Source organism: Schistocerca gregaria, chromosome X (genome assembly GCF_023897955.1).
Source record: "Schistocerca gregaria isolate iqSchGreg1 chromosome X, iqSchGreg1.2, whole genome shotgun sequence".
In the NCBI taxonomy this organism is placed as follows: domain Eukaryota; kingdom Metazoa; phylum Arthropoda; class Insecta; order Orthoptera; family Acrididae; genus Schistocerca; species Schistocerca gregaria.
Window position 1 is genome coordinate 521,006,629 of NC_064931.1, and position 20,132 is coordinate 521,026,760.

The following is a 20,132-nucleotide window of genomic DNA, read 5'->3' on the forward strand; positions in this document are numbered from 1 at the left end:
TGCAGTGAGTCTGGCTAGACCAAACGCAACGAAATATATCGGGAAAAAAGGTGGATAGAGTGCTGGGTTAGCGTGCAGCTGATCGATGGTTCGATCCTGGGTTGAGGCCTATGTTTTTTATTTGGCAAATGTAGTGCAGGTGGCATGGTATCTGGCATCTTAATCGTCAACAGCGATTGCAGCGGGTCCTCTAGAAAACACTTGCACTTACATACTACAGTCGTAGAAGTAGAAGGTTGGTCAGCTTTGAAAGAAGCCCTTTTCATGTCACGAAATTTCACAGTTACCTGATCCACTAGATGCGAAACTTGTTTTCTTTGTATCCTCCTCCAATGGTCCCAGAGATTAGTAACAATTGTTATTCTTGCCTCGTTCAGGTCCATACATTTCGTTAGGGCCTTACATTACCAATAGGACTACCGGTGTGCTTCGCGAATAATGTCCAGACTCGGTTACTATTTGTATGTGTTATCACCATGGTCCCATGCCTTTCAACACTGAGTCTGGTAATTGCATGCTGTTTAGTACGTATTTCTATGCATTATTATTATTATTATTATTATTATTATTATTATTATTATTCTATCGACGGGATTGTGGAAACATCACATCTGTTACCGTAAGGGACACAGTGTAATTCGAAACAGAAAATTTCACAATTAGCGATGTTGGTATGAATCATGCATAACAACATCTGTCAGAGGGGTAATGTGCATTACATGTAACTGAAGCAGCTTTAGCATTTCGAAATTGATATTGTTTGTGTAGTTATTCTGTCCTATGTCAGGTCATTTTCTTCAACTGTCTATTTCTTATCTGTCTAACCACATATTTGTTACGTTCAGAGTTACAAAATGTTGTAAATGTAGGATATGTGCAACCAAAGAAACGGCGTATATTACAGTATGAAATGTCAAAATGAAATTAGCAAATTAAAAAAAATGCGCCTCAACACAGGATCGAACCCACGACCTCCTACATGCTAACCCAAAAGTCTATCCACTGCATCAACTGTGCAGTATAACAAATTGGTGCTGACGAAGGTAATTATCATACATGTGGTTACAGTGTTGCCAGATTGTCACTAACGTCCATATTCTCCCGTATGCTTTGGCCAGACGAAATTTTGCGAGAGAAATTTTTTTATTGCTGGCGTGTGATGAGTCGCGCTGCGAAGCCCATGTGCTCGAATTTCGCTTACCCTGTATATTGCAGCTACTCAGCATGGGTGCATCCACTGGTTCGGCTGGGAAGAGTGTCACACATTTATTTTACGCTCTCCTGAAGTAAGCTGACTCACAATTATCGTTTCTGGCCCTCGGTATCCAGGATATTGATACTCGAATGGAGTTGACGCCGCTGGTGGTGCCATATATTTTGTTGAGGACAGATCGAGGCTGACCAAGGGAATACCACAACATTACTAGGCAGTTAGTTGAAGGATTATATATGCATACTGTCTCTGATATGAAGGCGTTACAATGTGCTTGACACACAGTACCTCTCCTTGTGTGATCAGACGTGGTTGACAAGAAGCCCGACGATGCGCATGGTTTTGCTCACTTTCCCATTCAGCCCAGCAGTGGAACATTGTCAAATTTGTATGCCTCTCACGCCTATATATTACACTATCCGACCATCCGGCCACATGCTGACGCACAATGATGCACCTTTCAAACTCATGTCAAGTGATGGTAACGTTCGTTATACTAGCAAGCGACGTTCTCAGTAGTCCCTCACAGTGCTCACTAGCCATCTGATGCAGCACAAGCCCATTGTAGATCTTGTCATATTTGATAGTACGGCCACATGGTGGCGAAACTAATCGACCATTAAATTTGTTGTATATTAATGAACTGAGAGACAATATAACAATAAGCTCAGACATTCTACGGACGGTGCAGATATCTATAATGAAGTAAGTTTTCCATAAAATTTCAAAGCGGTGCAAAGATTGACAGCTTGCCTTAAGTGTTCATAAATGTGAAACTGTACGCTTCAAAACATACAAAAACGTATTATTCTATCATTACAATATCGCTAAGTCCACAATTGAAATGAGTCAACTCATATAATATCATTAATGTAACAATTTGAAGGGATATGTAATGGAAGGATCACATAGGCTCAGTCGTAGGTAACGCGGGTGGGAGGCTTTATTCCATTGGTAAGACACTGGAGAAAAACAGTCAGTGTAGAAAGAACATCGCTGACAAAACACTCGTGCGACCCATCCCAGAATTTTGGTAAATGTGGGAGACCCATACCCAGTAGGAGTAACAGGGAATAACTGACGTATACGAAGAGGCGCAGGACGAATGGTAAAGGGTTTGTTTGATTCACGAGGGAAGCGTCATGGAAATCCCGGAAAACGAAATGTTAGACTCTTTAAGAAAGTCGCTAACAAGCTTGTGGAAGCCTGCTTACAAGAGTTCAAGAACCAATATCAAGTCAGGAGTCTGGGAATACACTATATCCCCCTAAACGTGGCTTACATAGAGGGCTATATTCTGCTAATTAGAGACGCAGACGAATTTAAGGAGTCACTCTTTCCGATTTCCATACGTGAATGCAACGGGAAGAAGTCCTATTAACTGGTACAACGGAAAATACACCTACCATTCACCTCACAGTGGGTAACAGAGTGAAGATGTAAATGTAGATGTACTTTGGTGGCCGCTCTAATCGTCAGAGATCGTTACAACTCTAATCGTTTACATAGCTGTCGATGACACACTGATGAGCCAAAACATTATGACCATCTAACAAGTTTGTTTGACCACCTATTTTATAGCGCGTTGGTCCGCTTTTGAAACCCAATGAAGCAGCCATGCTGAGTAGCTTGGATTCAAGAAGATCTTAGTAAGTTTCTGGACGTGCGTGTCAGAAGACGCCTACGGACAGGCCAGGCAATTCCCATTGATTTCGGCTGATAGAGGCCTCGGAGCTGGCACCGAATATCGACCTATATATATACCACTCAGTTCAGGACAGGCGAATATGTGGGCCAAATATCAACCTGAGTTCACTACCATGATCCTCAAACCACTGTAGTACAATTCTGGCGTTGTGATACAGACAGTTATTCTGCTGAAAAATACATCTGTCAAAAGCCCGAATAACCACCTTTTTCAGCGCGGACCGCTGCTAAACGTGAAGGAAGAAAGTCAGTGAGGTTCTGGAAGGTACGTACAGGTATATGGGGCCATGCCGACTCCAGTGCCGTGACAAGCTGCGCTAGGTTTCTCGGTTGAGAATCCATGGCCCGAACAGGCTGATTGATGTGGTCCCACAGATTCGCTATCGGGTTTGTATCCGGGGAGTTTGGTGGCCAGGGGAGTACAGTAAACTCACTGTGGTGCTCTTCGAACAAAGGCACCTATACCGAGAGCTGTGTGACACACTGCACTGTTCTGCTGGTGGATGCCATAACGCTGAGGGGGGGGGGGGGGGGGGGACAAAAAAACATATAGGGGTGGACATGGTCCTCAATCATAGGTCCATACTTGTATTGATCCACTGTGTCTTCCAGAATGACGGGCTCACCCAGGAAATGCCAAATAAAAACATGGATGCATGACCCAGGCACCTGCTGCAGAGGCCCATACGAAGCAACGTTCACTGATCGGCCTTTGAGGAGACACTGTTTGTAGCCCGTTGGTTCATCTGGGCGGCCAGTGCCTCAACAGTTGCATGTCTGTACACATCTCTGCAGTAGTCGTTCACTCCTGTCATCTATGGCCCATGGTGCACCAGAGTTGCCTCAGTACCAGTTTTGGATAGAGCTGTTTTGCCATTCACGGTGTACTTTAACTGCAGCAGCACGCGAACAGTTTACAAACCTAACCATTTCGGAAATGTTTCGCCTCTTCGCCTAAAAGCCGAAGATGATTCCCTTTTCTCTTTTCGACATAAGTCGCCTCATTTCCGCACTTCGACAACGACCGCACTTCCAGAATGAGATTTTCACTCTGCAGCGGAGTGTGCGCTGATAGGAGACGAGGTACTGGCAGAAGTAAAGCTGTGAGTACCGGCCGTGAGTCGTGCTTCGTTAGCTCAGATGGTAGAGCACTTGCCCGCGAAAGGCAAAGGTCCCGAGTTCGAGTCTCGGTCGGGCACACAGTTTTAATCTTCCAGGAAGTTTCAACGACCGCACTACTTCTCAGCGCTCTCCAGACACGCTTCATACCCTCCGTTGCTTTTGATACCACCTGCAGTCTGTGAGTGGTTGTTCCACGGTAACGTCAAACATAGGTGGTGGTCACATTAGGCTGACAGTAAAGACATAAAATCGGAAGAGATGCAGTTAGTTGACAGCCGTCAAGACGCCTGCAACTACTAGCACAGGTCTCATGGGAGCTCAGATAAATGTCCCCCGCAGTATAATTTTTCCTCCAGCAGCCTGAATCCACGGCGAGATGCCAGTTTCGAGGAGCCTTTTGCCTGGATGACGGTTATCCGAACAGCATCATCGACCTGGTGTAACGAGAAATGTGATTTGTCCGAACTGTAAACACTTTTACATTGATCCCCTGGCCCATCTCGATGATGATCCTGTGCCCACTGCAGTCTTCATTTACGATGTCGTTAGAACAACAAGGGGACACACAATTGTGGTCTGTTGTGATGCCCCATGTTCAACATTGGTACAGATTGTAGCATATACTACTTTACAGAACTGGCAAGCCTCCAACCTGCACGTTCTGTAATGAGGCATCGACGCCCAACACCTTGCCGCCTCCTCGTAGTTTCACAGCTCTTCAGCCACTTTCCATACGTGCTCACGACAGCATCACTCAAACAGCCGACCGTCTTTGCCGTTCCCGAGACTTTCATTCCCAGGCCTCATGCCACACCAATCTGTCTGTAGAAGTTGCTGTGTCAGTCGATTTCCCCATTTTTTGCACTATTGTGACTAATGTGATTCCTCACTCATCCCTGGCCTGCATCTACACTCGTACTTTCCTTAGTGCCTCACGTACCCGGAACGCCACCAGGCACCATTCAGTCTCAAAGTGGGCAGTGGTCATACATGTCCATTATATGTCGATAGTCGACCTACGGACCCCCTTGAAGATGTCTCCCGCAGTCGGAGACGAAACGTTGGGAATTGAGACAAAATTCATCAACCGACCACGGCATAACAGCCCGGATAAGTATAATGGACATGATATTTCCGGCCGTGAAAGTCTACATTTTAGTAGTGGTCATACATTTTGGCAGATCAGTGTATGTACGCGTACGAAATTTCGTCTACATCGGATCGTTTATTCCAGGTGCTTACCTTTTTCCCTCAGTGGGTGCATTTGGTATCCTGTCCAGTGACGCCTCTTGGCACTGTTGCAGCGGCCTGTACACGCGTCCGCTGTGGCGACGACGGCGGCACTGCAGCCGAGCGGCGCGACAAGCGCGTCCGGACAGCGTTCACGAGCGCGCAGCTGGTGCAGCTGGAGCGCGAGTTCGCAGCCAACATGTACCTGTCCAGGCTGCGCCGCATCGAGATCGCCACCGGGCTGCGACTCAGCGAGAAGCAGGTCAAGATCTGGTTCCAAAACCGCCGCGTCAAGGCCAAGAAGGAGGTAGCGGGCTCCGGCGCCGTCGAGCGCTGCTGCTGCGGCGCCAGCAAGCTGCACCGCCAGCACCACTATCGCGCCTGACCAGGCCGGGAGAGATCATCCTACCCAGATCGTGACGTCTACTTTACGTTCCTGGAGCTCAGCCCACGGACTACGCTCGAGTGCTGTTCATAGTGATGGGCCAGACCATTTGGCGTCTTCCACATTAATAGTTTACCACCTTCAGCAACACATCACATTGCGTCTTCCTGAAGTAGTAGTGCATGGAACTAATTTTGGTACTTGATTTTCATCCATTCTCAGACGTTCGAATTATTCATTTCTGTATTCAGCAGTTCTGGCTCTAACTGAATTGATGTGTAGTTCGTTTTTATATAATCATATTTCCATTTTATTTATTTACCTTTGGTCAATTAGCAATTAAGCCACTTCCATTGAGGGACGATAGCTTTCATCGATTTACGTAGCAACATTTACCTGTCGGTACTGTACTTCCTGCAAGCGAAGATTAGTATCTTCTTGTGATCTGCCGTCGTAGTGGCCATTGGGGGACCCGGACAAATGAATTCTGTGCAGAAGGGCTGGGAAACGGTGCGGCCATGATGGAACCTCTTTCTGATAAGTGATGATATTAATTTTATATGGCAGTTAAAGGAAGCGAGGAATGGCTGTGATAGGATTATAGTCGGGATACCTGCATGATGTCTTGATCTGAAGCATGATGCAAGATCCCATTTTTCTTGTCACTCTCTCATTGATAAAGCGGTAATATTCTGTAAACTGGAATTAAGTACCTTATGTGGTCTCCTTTCGAAAAATCTCTTAACTGCACGTAAGGATCTCATTTCTGTTGCTTCGGTCTGGGATTCATTTCTGCGTTTTATCACCCACATTTCGTTGCCGTGCTGCACTGCTGGAACACACGTTACTCTATAACATTTTGTTGTTTTTCGTCTGCTGTCTCTTCGCATCGTCCAACATTTCGCGTTACACATTCGAGAGAAAATCTCAACGTTACCTTCAATGTCCTTGCCATTTTTGTACGTGACATAACATTCAAGATATATGAAGTGTGTAAACTCATCTACTACCAAATTTTCGACACAACTTTTTTCCAGAATGGAAATGTTACGATCTTAGTTTTCTGTGGTCGAAGTTTTGTAGCTGTATCTTTCATAAATTTGTTTATAGAGTGAACGAATTTATGCAGGACATCCTCTGTGTATTCTAAAATTGTTTCGTCACCTGCGAATAAGAAGGTATTTGTTGTGCTGACTTAGCTGACTCCCAGCAGCTACTTATCTTTCCAAGTTCAAAGCTTATAAGGTTACGAACAATATTGGGGATAAATATGGCAATGGAAACGGGTAGCAGAAATACGTTTAGAGTGCTATTGATATCACTTTTATTTATTATTCCACTCACCTACTAAATACAGAAGGGAAGATTTAGACTTCCGACATTGTCTCGTTCCCTCCACTTTTATAACAATACTTGGATAATGTGTGTGCTGGCAGATGTGGTGTACTGGCAGACATGGTGTCTTATTCCATTCCTCGCTAAAGAAAGGATCTCAGACTTCGATCAATTCTTTGTATCCCCTTAGTCAACGAAATCCATTGAGCACTTACGTGACTTTCTAGTTCTAAAAAAATCTGGGCATGAATGATCGCAGTCCTTATTAGTATTCTGGCCTTTTCATTTTCTTCTTCTCGATACAACTCAAACAAGACTGAAAATGTGCCAAACGAAAATTTTCTAATCTACCTCACGGCAAGTCTCTCTTCAAACAGGGATGAAGAAACTGCATTCAGTAGTCAATCAACTTTCATTTGATTTGTTGCACATAACATCGCTGTAGAAAAGGACCAGTGATGGAATATATTTGTCGTTGTTGAGAAATTATCACTCAATACAAGAATATTCTCTTTTTCTCTTGCTTGCATTTTTGATTAGCTGTTACTATAAAATTGTGAAAGCATGATACGTGGAGAAAGCTTTTACCAAGTCAATGAAGGTGAGAAATGAAAATGGACGTCTGTTGCTGACATTTATAAATTAGGGAAGTCAGATGGGTAGGCCAACTCACAGTGTCATTCAAATGTATCTTGCCATCTTACTTAATTGAATATGGACTGCAAACTGTGCGAAGAGATAAAGTAACTCTTTAACATTGTACATATATTTTATCGTTAATCATTACACGCAGAAAATCTTTGTAAAGTGCTGAAAGTGATAATATAATTTCGGTAATATAATTTCGGTGATGTTCCCAATGATCATTGTCAATGTGAAATGTATATGTTTATCTACTATTAAACCTTTAAATATATTTCGAACGGTGGAGTGAGGGAATACTTAATCATAGTAACTCATTTTACTTTTACGTAAATACTATATATTAGAAAACTTTTTCCATTTTTATGAATTCATCATTTCTGTCTGACGCCTAGAAATGATTTACATGGCACTTAAATTTAGTTCAGGTTTAGCGCGATGACTTTCGTTAACGAAAGTGGATACGTTTACAATTAATAGATAAGCTACACGCAATTATATTAGTACCTTCCTTCACTACGAAATGTCTTTAAATAACTAGTTTAGCTTTTAAACCAATTGCAGAGTTCGTTGGCGCAAGACGTAATATAAACCAATATATCTGCAGATTACTGTTTACTAGTACGTGGCCCGCAATAGCAAACTTTGTTTTTCTAAAAGCTTTAAAACCAGCAGCTTCGTTGTTAGACAGAACTACTCGTCCAGAGGTAAACTATTGATCTCAACAGGAATTCTTCAGTGCTGTATTAGTGGTAAGTCTTCTGAAGATGAACGGATTAAATTATTTTCTGAACGAAATACCCATATTGTATCTTTGGTACAGAATAATCAACACAGATGAGCGCAGCTCTGAGAGCTGATAAATGACATCGCAATTAACTTATTTTTATTACATTATAGAAAAAATTTCTTTAAGAGTGAGTAACGAAAAGCTATGTGCTTTATTGAGGTACTATGGACTGTTATAGTATTTTAAAAATATCTTCGTTACTGGCCAAAACTTAAGAATTTTCTATCCTATACATAAAATTGTTCACAAAATTTTTGCTGTGTTGTGGGAAAAGCATAAGGTACAGAAACATCAAATGTCCTTTGTAATATTGTGAATGTAATATGAAATTGTCTGTGATGTGTTTATATTGATCTGAAACTTGAAAAGAAGTGCCTTGAAAACTTTCACTCTATAGCACGTAAGATATAATTCCTGTATTTTTCGACTTTTATAAATCAATTTCTGTTCCTCAACTCCAAAGTATCTTTTTATTTTCATAACTACCCTTCCATAATTACCTTTTACACGGGACTGTGAAGTACACAGCACAACGTATTCTTCTGGCTCAAACACTGTGCGAACGCTGGCTAACATTACTGAAGCCGTTCGATCTTAACTGGAACCAGTTTCGCTTATCAGAATCAACACAAAAATATTCTGATATATGTTTCAAGCAGCAGCGGTACGGCACAACAAGATGGACGATCACGTGGACATAACATATACTTTTAATGAGGTAAGGTCGAAGCACAATAGTGAAGATGTTATGCAATAAAATAAATGTATCAGCAAGTCGTAATATAGTTCAGTCTAGTTATATTCTTGAAAAACCTATTATCGTAGCTCAGTCAAAAACTATTTTACTTATGAAATGTGTGAAAAAACTCGCATCTTCTAATCCCAGAGTACAACTCATCGGATGTGTTTCTTCCTTGATCTTATTACAAGGAATACACAAAAAAGCACTATGTTACTGCACTGATTTGAAGTTTTCAATCTCAGCAGTAGATTATCATATATTTTTCAACAGAATAAAAAAGAGTTTTTACTAATCGTGATGATATATTCAAAGACTCACAAATCAAAATATGATTCGATTATTTTGTCCCCTTTCTCACAATGAACTACAGATTAGCTTCAGCTCCACATTCCCGCCAAATATTAGACAGTTATATTTGTATTACTGTTATTATTGTAATTATTATTAGAAAAACACATGAGAGAAAATAAATCTGTATCTTATAGGTGCTTCGTTCCTGAAATCGCTAAGAAGTATGCAATCACAGTGGCGGAGAACACAGTTCGTGACATATGCTTGCAGTTTCAAACACTTACAACTGACTATAACTATCAAACCAACCTCCGGATCGAAGACAGATTTACATATTTTTAACAAGAGACAACATGCATCGCCGGCCGGGGTGGCCGAGTGGTTCTAGGCGCTTCAGTCTGGAACCACGCGACCGCTACGGTCGCAGGTTCGAATCCTGCCTCGGGCATGGATGTGTGTGATGTTCTTAGGTTAGTTACGTTTAAGTAGTTCTAAGTTCTAGGGGACTGATGACCTCAGATGTTAAGTCCCATAGTGCTCAGAGCCTCAGAGCCATTTGAACCATTTTGAACAACATGCATCCCGCTTGTAGCTATGACAGTCGAGCATGTCCTCTTGCCTTCAATCTGATAAATTTAATGTTGCTCATCTTCAGAGCTCTCAATTTGTTGATCCCAGTTCTGTGTTCTTAAAATCTCTGCTATTTTCTATGAAGACCCTACAAGATATTTAATGTACTTAATTTACTCTTAAGTTACATGAATTCTTGTTTCTTTTTCATATTATGAAACACAACTTCCATGGTAAAGAAGGTAATCTCTTGAATGTTGCTCATATTTTTGTTGTTTTCTTTCGGTATATCACAGAAGTAAATTGTAACCATCGGTTGCAATTCTTTTACAAGCCATTTGGGGTAAATAATATTTTATCTTGTTGATCTGTGACATGAAAAGATAGCTCCTCACAGAAATAGTAGATATTCTCGAAACGCGCCAAACAGGCTATGGCGGCAGGTATAAGTAAGTTATTTAACATGAGCTACTAAAATCTATCCCAGATATCTAAAACAAAGTTCTGAAGCGCACTGTTCTCCAAACACATTTCTCGAGGCCGGTCAATAAACTATCGAAAGACTTCTTGTATGCTTGTTGTCCTCCTTTTAGAGAACAATCATTTCTTCCTTTGTCTGAAGTTCAAGACAGGAGATAGACCGTTAGTACACACATGTTCTGTTCTTGATGCAACACGGAAAATATGTTTTCTTCAGAATCGAATTTTATTTGTGTTTCGACTTTCACTTCTCTACAATAAATTGCCTAAGGAAGAAGGCTGGTTTCATAACGACGTACCTTAAAATAAACTTATTCATTGTGCTGAGTTCTGCGATTCTATTAATCATTGCATCATGGTGAAATTAAGCATAAACGGTCACAATAATTTTTCTTTATAAATGAAATTACGACATATTTTGTCCTTAGATTCGGAAGACCACATGTCTTACATTGGGAATAGGTTAGCAACATGTCGCCTGCTGCTGTGAGTAGTCCCACTCGAAGAGTTAAATTTACATGGAGGTACACGACCTTGAAACAGCAGCCACACTTTGGTGTATGGTTCCCTATTACAAACAAATCCGCATCCCACCTCCAGATACAGCAGACATCTGTGCTGTTAACTGTAATAAATGGAATAAATCCATACATGGAATGTGTCGTAAAGGTAAACCAAACCTTCGCGCGAAGAAAAAGAAAATATATTCCAGGGTATGGGTTCAGAAACTCTTTATTTCATCTTGCAGCTTATCATAATAAATTTATCGTGGGAAACATGCAGGAAAAGAAGTACCAGCATAAGAGGTGAAACTCTTTCTTACCAATGTCCACGTAACACACTTTCTTCTCTTACGTCTGATGAAAGAGTCCTGAAAGTTTGGTTGTACTTTCATATTACAGCCTATTTCTGTATTTCCTTCTGCAGCGTTTCGTGCAGCATCTGATACGTTTTTATGCTGCGAATGTAAAGCTTTACGAAAGTAAGCACTGCGAGATGGCCGGTTTTAGATACAACGTACGGAAGACACCTCTCAGAAGCTAAAAATTCGCCGGCTGGGGAAAGAAGTGACTTCTAGCCGTGGAGAAATCGGCATTCAATCTGTCTCTGCTAGCTCGCCGTAATGCGATTATTTATTGGGCGGAATAATTTGTACTTAAGTGCATCGTAAATTTATCTGACAGTCACCACTTATGTCGGCTGCGAGGGGTGGGGTGGGCCCTGGGGTGCCTCAATGGTCCGCTTTGTGGGTGTGTTCGCTACGCCTTCCGCCGCTCAATATACTATTTGAGGACAGAGCATCCCCCGTCGCAGATACAACACTGCAATTTTACGTCGCAAGAGATATTTAATGGCGTAGAAGCTGCGCGCACTTATTGAAAACTTGTAACGGTCGGGCAGGCAGCTCCGAGATAAGCTTCGTATTGTGATAGTCGCTTATTAATGTATCCGCCTCGGAACGAAAGAACGCAATAAACATATAGAGCTGCACCCGCTCTTTTGTTTAGCATTGAAACACACACACACACACACACACACACACATACACACACACACACACACACACACACACACACACACACACACGTAATACCCTCCATGTTTGCTGTGCACAACACACACAGTAGCGCTTTAGGCAGCGCTAAGTGTTAGTTTTCTCGATAGGCTAAGTACTTGGTTATTTTAAAATTCCATAGATATACGAACACCCTCTTTTAACTAGCAACAGTTATTTAAATTTGTTTTTATAGTTGTTGTTATTGTCTTATTTAGATATACGAACATGCATACACGAACACCCTCTTTTAACTAGCAACAGTTATTTCAATTTGTTTTTATAGTTGTTGTTATTGTCTATCAGCACCTTCATCCTTTAGGAAAGTTATCAGATATGTTCATTGGTGCGTAAGTTACCGTTCTCTGTGTCATAGTCAGCTTAGTTCGGTCATACTGAAGGTAATTTCCGTTCATAATGTTACATTTATCAACGATAACGTTGTTCTCAGTCATGTTGATCCCCATCTAAATTTTCATATAGCGTATTTATGAAGTTTGAAAGCATCTTGGAATAAGCTGTCAACATTTATGATAGCGAATGCAGTAAAAACTGACAAGGAATCGTACATTGGCAGATACTAAATGCAGTATTTCAGAAATGAAAAGAAATGAGCGTATGGCATCGTTTCCCGGGAGGCCCCATCCGAGGAAGTTCGGCAGCCAAGTGCAAGTCTTATTTAATTCGACGCCACATTGGGCAAATTGGCGCCCGTGGTGAGAATGAAATGATGATGAGAACAACACAACACCCAGTCCACCAGCGGAGAAAATTTCCAAGCGGGCCGAGAATCGAACCCGGACTCACTTGGATGGGAGGCAAGCACGTCACCACCCAGCTAAGCAGGCGGACAGTATTTCAGAAAGTACGAACTACTAACAGCAATATATAAACACGATATTACACGTTTAAGTAAACTAATGGATGGAGTTTTCCCGGAGGACTGAGACAAGTAAATAACGTGTACCTCAGCTATAATACTGTAATGTGTAGCTTTCATCGACCCGGAGATTGCTTTGAACACCACAGTGCTCTGCTAGGAATGGTCCTATTGCAACAAGTATGCTCTTGCCTTCGTCCGATTGTGAAACTGACTTACCCAGTGTGTTATAGGTTGACATACAGTTTAACAAAGACTCCGAACCATAGTGCCACAGAGATAGGTGCTACTATAGTACATAACAAGAAAATTATTCATCCCATTATTTCCGTATTTTGTGTTAGGAAAAGAAGAAAGACTTGCGGGAACAAAGGATATCGACATGAAACAAATACACATTAAGAGATGAAGCAGAATATGTTTCCATGCCGCATGTGGAAACATTATGAAACTGAGAAACGGTTACTAATTATTTCAGTGACATTGGTACGCTCCGTTATACTCTAACTGTATATGCAGATAGACAGGAAGTGTCAAAAACTGTAAGTAAAACAATAAAATTAGTCGGTATATCCCGAGCTGTAAAAGCCAGTGTTCCCAACCTTAAGCGCTACAAGGAAAAAGAAAGCATTGTGTAATCACAGATAATAAGGTAAGTCTGGCCTATTTATTCCGTTATTTCTGGAAAATAATTTTCTAATCTAGATTTTTATTAGATATTTTAAAACAGGCGTTTAACACTACGTAACACCAAACAGATGCCATATGTTACAAGAGAACAACGGATATTATCCCAAGTTTAGGAAAGGTAATTTTAAGATTGACTAGTCGAATTTTCTCAACTTCTTATCCTCTGACAGAAGACTGAGACAGAAAATGAAATCGACACTGAAGTAGTATATGAGATGATAAAACGTGTTTAAGTAAACGGAAAATAAACTGCGTGTGCCTAGTTGAGGCGGGGTTTCTTTAACAAGGAAAGAGATACGCCTTCTCGATCGTAAATTCATAGCAAGCTATCACCCGATTACTGGTTAGGGCTACCACTATTTCGTGAGAAAAATAGGTATAGTGTGACAGCATGATGACTCAAACGTTTCCAAACTGTAGTAAGGAATTGGCACTTACATCATATTTTTGCTTTATACGCATACTCCTTTGTTTCATACTCCAAATTCGACTTAATTGCTGAAAATTTGTTATCATTTTACTGAGTAGCTGAAATGTGTAAGATATACCGGTTCGCGAAAGGGTTGCTCGTCTGGTTTGACCCCAGTGCGCTGAGTTGTAGTATATAGAGAGTTTATTCAGATCTCTAACAAACTTTGTCTTATCGGTAATCTGATGATACCTAGCTCCAGGTATCATCAGGTGTTGTCACGTACAGAAACTACATCAAGTGCAACTCATAACTATAGTAAGAAACATCAGAACTGCGTTAGGAAGAAATTAAAATCATTTATCCCCAAATAACACAATTATCTCGCAATGCTGCATTTAAAGCACAAAGGTAAGTAATGTTTATCACAGGAAGTGACTCGGATTCCCTGCCCAACCTGAGTATGTACACTGGTGTGCAAAACTTAAGGGACGAATGCTACTTTTTCGCGATGTAACATTGCCAAATGACAAAGCTCGATGAAACTTGGAGCATATACAGAATGAACTGCTACATTATAGCACAGGAGGTACCTGAAATAAAGGTCTTGGAGTGATAAATGTGGCGTCTTGCCGCTGACTATCGTTGACAGCTTATTGTAAAATATTATAACAATACACCTTGAATTTCTCATGTGAAATGTAGATTTCTTCATTTTCTAGGAGTTATCTTCGAAGACGGAAGAAATTGGGGTGTACATGTGTTTTCACATCGCTGAAGTATCATTACTTGTTGTGAAGATCCTGTAACAGTATGACATATGCTATATTTCCTCTAAGTATTCTCTCATTGTGCGAAAGAATCTGATCTAATCAGCTTAATATCTACTACTCCCTGCATCACAGGACTAGAATATTAATCTCATTTTTGGCTCATGACGGAGTGCAAGGAACATGTCATAGGATGCTTCCTCACTTTCAAACTCTCTTAAAGTAAGCAAATGGTTCATCGCATATGAAGACTCTTAAGGAAACAGCGCACAGAAATTGTAAATATCAGCTTTATACTATGTATCACTTTACAAATTTCGTAATAGAGCTGATTTTATTCCGATGGTCATCTCACCCTGTGTAGGTGGGAGACTTAAATTTCATTAACAATCTCACTGCAACTATAAACCACCTCTTTACGGCTCAAACTTACAAATCCTATCTGTGGTACTGTAACCGCGCGGCTACGTCGCGCTGTCTAAGCGGCCTTGTCACGGTCCGTGCTGCTCCCTCCATCGGAGGTTGGAGTCCTCCCTCGGGCATGGGTGTGTGTGTTGTCCATAGCGTAAGTTAGATTAAGTAGTGTGTAGACTTAGGGACCGATGACCTCAGAAGTTTGGTCCCGTAAGACCTTACTACAAATTTCCAATTTTTGTGGTACTCAAGCCCTCGCTTCAAATGGTTCAAATGGCCCTGAGCACTATGGGACTCAACTGCTGTGGTCATCAGTCCCCTAGAACTTAGAACTATTCAAACCTAACTAACTTAAGGACATCACACACATCCATGCCCGAGGCAGGATTCGAACCTGCGACCGTAGCAGTCGCACGGTTCCGGACTGTGCGCCTAGAACCGCGAGACCACCGCGGCCGGCCCTCGCTTCCACCTGCCCGGCAGCACATCATTGATATCAATTTGATAGGCTAATTAATTAAATGATCGTGAGAGTCACTTTCTATGGGGAGTAATTCTTTCCATCCATCGGATTACACTTGCTAGGTAGCTCAAATGGGAAGCCCAGGAGGGAAGATGATGTTCCTTTCGAAGAACATTATTGTTAGAACTTAGGGAACCGATATTTCAAGATAACTTTAGAAGGATTCTAACAGCACCAACATACATTCTGCATAAGGACCATGAAGATAAGAAATGAGAAATTAGCACTCATGAGGTGGCATATGGCAGTATTTTTCCCTCACTCTATTTGTGAGTGGGATAGGAAAGGGAATGATTAATAGTGGCATAGGGTACCCTCCGCCACACAGCATACAATATCTTGCAAAGTAAGCATATAGGTGTAAATGTAAATTTAGTGTACCAATTAAGATGTCACTCCATCCATTTATAGGCACACAAAACTCATAGTAGGATGTTGTGTCTTATTTACCGAGAAAACAAAAGATGACACTTCTGCCGATTGTCTCCTGGTAAAAATATTCGTATTAGCTCCTAATTTTCTCACATCAGTCACTTCATGAGACATATGTGAGATGTTGTAATATGTTTGCCCATAACACTTACAGGAAGCAGTATAGATCTCACTTCACAACTCCCCTTTTGTCACAGTATGGCTTGCTTGCCATATTCGCGCGAATCTTCCGGTCTTCGATATACGGCATTTGACTTCACATGATTTCCGAAAGTAAGAGATTTTCCCCGCCAATTCAAAGACCCCTGCTATTTCTCTCAAAATTCCATCAAGTTTCAACAGCACTGTTTCATTAGTTGGAAGGCTGTCTAGTCCTCCATCTGTGACTCACTAGATAAAAAGCTATCAAAACTAGTAAAATAACACACTAACGTACAGGAGGAAATTCACAACCATGCAGAGTGTACACAGACTCCACAAAGAAATTCAGAAGCATAGCACCTTTAATTCATTGATATCGAAAGATGGTCTATAAATACCACCCTGTACATGTCCTGATCTTCTTTATTGCATTCCTATGATTACCACGATAGAAATATGACAGTGTAATGATGTCAGAGGCTTCTTTAACACTGTCTCTCTCTCTCTCTCTCTCTCTCTCTCTCTCTTCGTTATTTTTGTAATATCCAACGGAGCAGAACTACAAACTATAAAAATTCAATAACGTCAGCTCGCAGAGAACTCAAGAAGATATACCGAGACTCTCTCTTTAATTATATAAATACGAATACCATCTGCATGTTGACATCGAGCATATGTGGAGATCCTATTTATTACACACATACTGGTCCAATGGAGCAGGTGGTCAGTGATTTAAGTCACTTGCACAGACCTGTGGGCTGCTTGTCGCCCATATCCCACAGGCTATCAATGACAAGAGGGACTTCCTGGTTGGTCTTTCATAAGCTGTTTGATGTATTGTTTATCTGCAGTAACACATCCAAGCAGTGTACAACTACAGCTTTGTACATCGCCATACAGTTTGTAAACCGGCTAAACCGGCATTAACACGTTTTGATCCATTGCCTCTCACAGAAAGATGGACATCATATGGTGGAAGTTAAGCTACTCTCACAACAAAGAATGGTTGAAATGAAAGAGAGCGGTGGTTCCTGAGAAAGACGTTGAAGATTCGCAACATATGGAAACTGGAGGAGTTAGTATCATTGTGGAGTATCGCCAAACAGCTCTTTGAATGTGATGACCTCTGCATTTAGGCTCATATTTGCCAGTGACAGGGTAGCGGATGTTTTGCTGTTCCAAGTTTTAAAAGACCAAGAGCATTGATTCCTCGTATTGGCGAGGCATACCGCACCCAAGGCCCTAGGCGGCAGTCATTACATCCACCAAACCTTTGGCCCCTGCGTTTTTCATTTTTACGGCTTACACTGCATAACCACATCTGGAACAAAGGACTGAAGGACTTAAACCCATAGAGCATGGAGAGTATACATCTCATTTTTGCATAATTCCCATCAGTTTTCGTAAATTCACCACGTTCCCTGTAATTTAAACCCATTTCACACAATTACTCGAGTTCCAAAACAGCACCCTTGACGACGAGTCACGTCAAGAGAACGTCATCAATTCAATCTCGTGATGCTATCAGCCAATGACACTGCAGCATGATTCCGAATTTCTTTGGATTGCTAAGCCACGGTCCTCCATTAATTTGCGAGGGCTACATACATGTGGACACACTATGAACTCTGTTACACTGCCTACATCATATAACGCAAATACTGTTTCTTAGTGTAGGACATAGCCATCAGCAGAGAAGAGGTGCAAACACTAAGTTATTTAGACGAAACACTTTATGAATTCGGTAAGATTTTATTACGAGTGGCCTTCTCTCCCTGTGTGGCTGGGAGTCACAAAGTACTTTTGCATTCGTGGAAAAAATGGTTCAAATGGCTCTGAGCACTACTGGACTTAACCTCTGAGGTCATCAGTCCCCTACAACTTAGAACTACTTAAATATAACTAACCTAAGAACATCATACACACCCATGTCCGAGGCAGGATTCGAACATGCGACCGTAGCGGTCGCGCGGTTCCAGACTGTAGCGCCTAGAACCGCTCGGTCACTCTGGCCGGCTGCATTCGTGGATCCTGAGCAAAACTCTAGATGGTCTCCCTATGCATCCTGTAGCTGTTTCTATGTCTTTAAGAAACCCTCCATGCAACATTGACTACTATTTGATTTGGAGCAGATCAGAAGGAGTGCATATACCTGCTACATTCGACATCTTATTAAGGAGCTGAACGGGCTGGGTTCCATGTAATCAACACATTTGATATTTAGTTTTTGGAAAGAGCATAACATGTGATCAAAACTCGTGCAGCTGACTGATACTCGCGATATAGACAGGTATTCCCCTTCCAATACCATAACTACCTTCCCATGAGGACTTTTCTGTACCAATGCTACTCAAATCACATTTTCTCCCTAGATGAATGCATGCTGAGGAGGTTAGCACTCCTTACTGGCGTATATCAGGTATGAGCTTGATGTATTTGAGATTGTTGTGGTGATATAACAGACGATTAAGAAGAAGAAGAAGAAGAAACACATGTGCTATGCATGATGGAGCTCCAGACAGAAGGAGTCTGAAATATTTTACGTAAATCACTTGTGCTGTCAATTCTTTAGTACTGTTGTAGTGTTTGGATTCCATACCAAGAAGGTAATGGGACGTGAGAAATGATCGTAGAATATAAACACATATTCCTAAGGCTACGCAGTTCTGCACTTAAGCACAATATCAAAGCAGTGTGATTTCAGAAATATTAGTCGCGTGCAATGCAACACTGTCAACACTCCAATGTAGGAAATATATTCCAACACCTGACACACATTCACCCTGCAAGCTTTCTGTTCCACTCACTATGGAGCGAAACATTAAGACGATAGCCGGCCGCGGTTGTCTAGCGGTTCCAGGCGCGCAGTCCGGAACCGCGCGACTGCTACGGTCGCAGGTTCGAATCCTGCCTCGGGCATGGATGTGTGTGATGTCCTTAGGTTAGTTAGGTTTAAGTAGTTCTAAGTTCTAGGCGACTGATGACCTCAGAAGTTAACTCGCATAGTGCTCAGAGCCAGCCATTAAGACGATAAAACTACTACATTTTACATCAAAGGAAAAAAAGATCCTTTGTGATACATGCACTACATTGCTTTCTAGAGGGGTACAGCGCCCACTGTCCACATCCAATATGAAATTACTCACCATGCTGCACTTCTTCTATGAACAGAACACAGTCTCTTCCACACAACATCTGTCAAACAAATTCATACACAGGGATTGCAGTATCTCACAAACCCCTGTCACTAACTTAGAATCACTGCAACTATGAAACTGAAGACTCGATTTGTGTCACGATGTGGCATGGAAATGGAGTACTTCGCATACATCTTCGGTTCTCTAGAGGAGGGTAGCAAAATAGGTTTTCCACTGGTTTGGTGGACTTGATTCATCATACATGCATTGCAAGTCCTCTGCTGACTGGTATGGAGAGGTTTGCTGTTAACGATTGCAAGTAGATAGCACTCTAAGTTACACACAGAACACACAATTTATACTAGTCAAACGCAGGTTATACCACACTACTGATGTACCCCAAGAGAACAGCGGAAAAAATGGTTAAGAGTGTGATAAATGACTTGCTGCAGCATCTCCCTCCCTCTATAATGTGTCATCGGCTTACCGTTAAGTCATACCTCGTTACAACCCCTCTCAAATGATCACTCCATCTACTTTTTATAATCCTTTAATGCAGATTCATGTCCGTTTAGAGGCAGATGGTTCTCTTTTTCAGAAAATCATCAAAGACAGCAGTCCACTTGCTTGTATCCCTATTGCCTCAATAAACATACAGCAGAATGTTCTTAAAA

At 41.6% G+C, this 20,132-nt stretch overlaps 1 protein-coding gene across 1 annotated transcript in view; it reads left to right on the plus strand.

Annotated features, from left to right (window-relative positions):
- LOC126298175 (GS homeobox 2-like) overlaps window positions 1-5,657 on the plus strand; it is a 65,482-nt gene extending 59,825 nt beyond the window's left edge. Inside the window, exon 2 of the mRNA XM_049989484.1 lies at window positions 5,347-5,657. Coding sequence (XP_049845441.1) covers window positions 5,347-5,657 — 311 coding nt within the window. The remainder of the gene's footprint in view (window positions 1-5,346) is intronic.
- The last annotated feature ends 14,475 nt before the right edge of the window (window positions 5,658-20,132 follow it).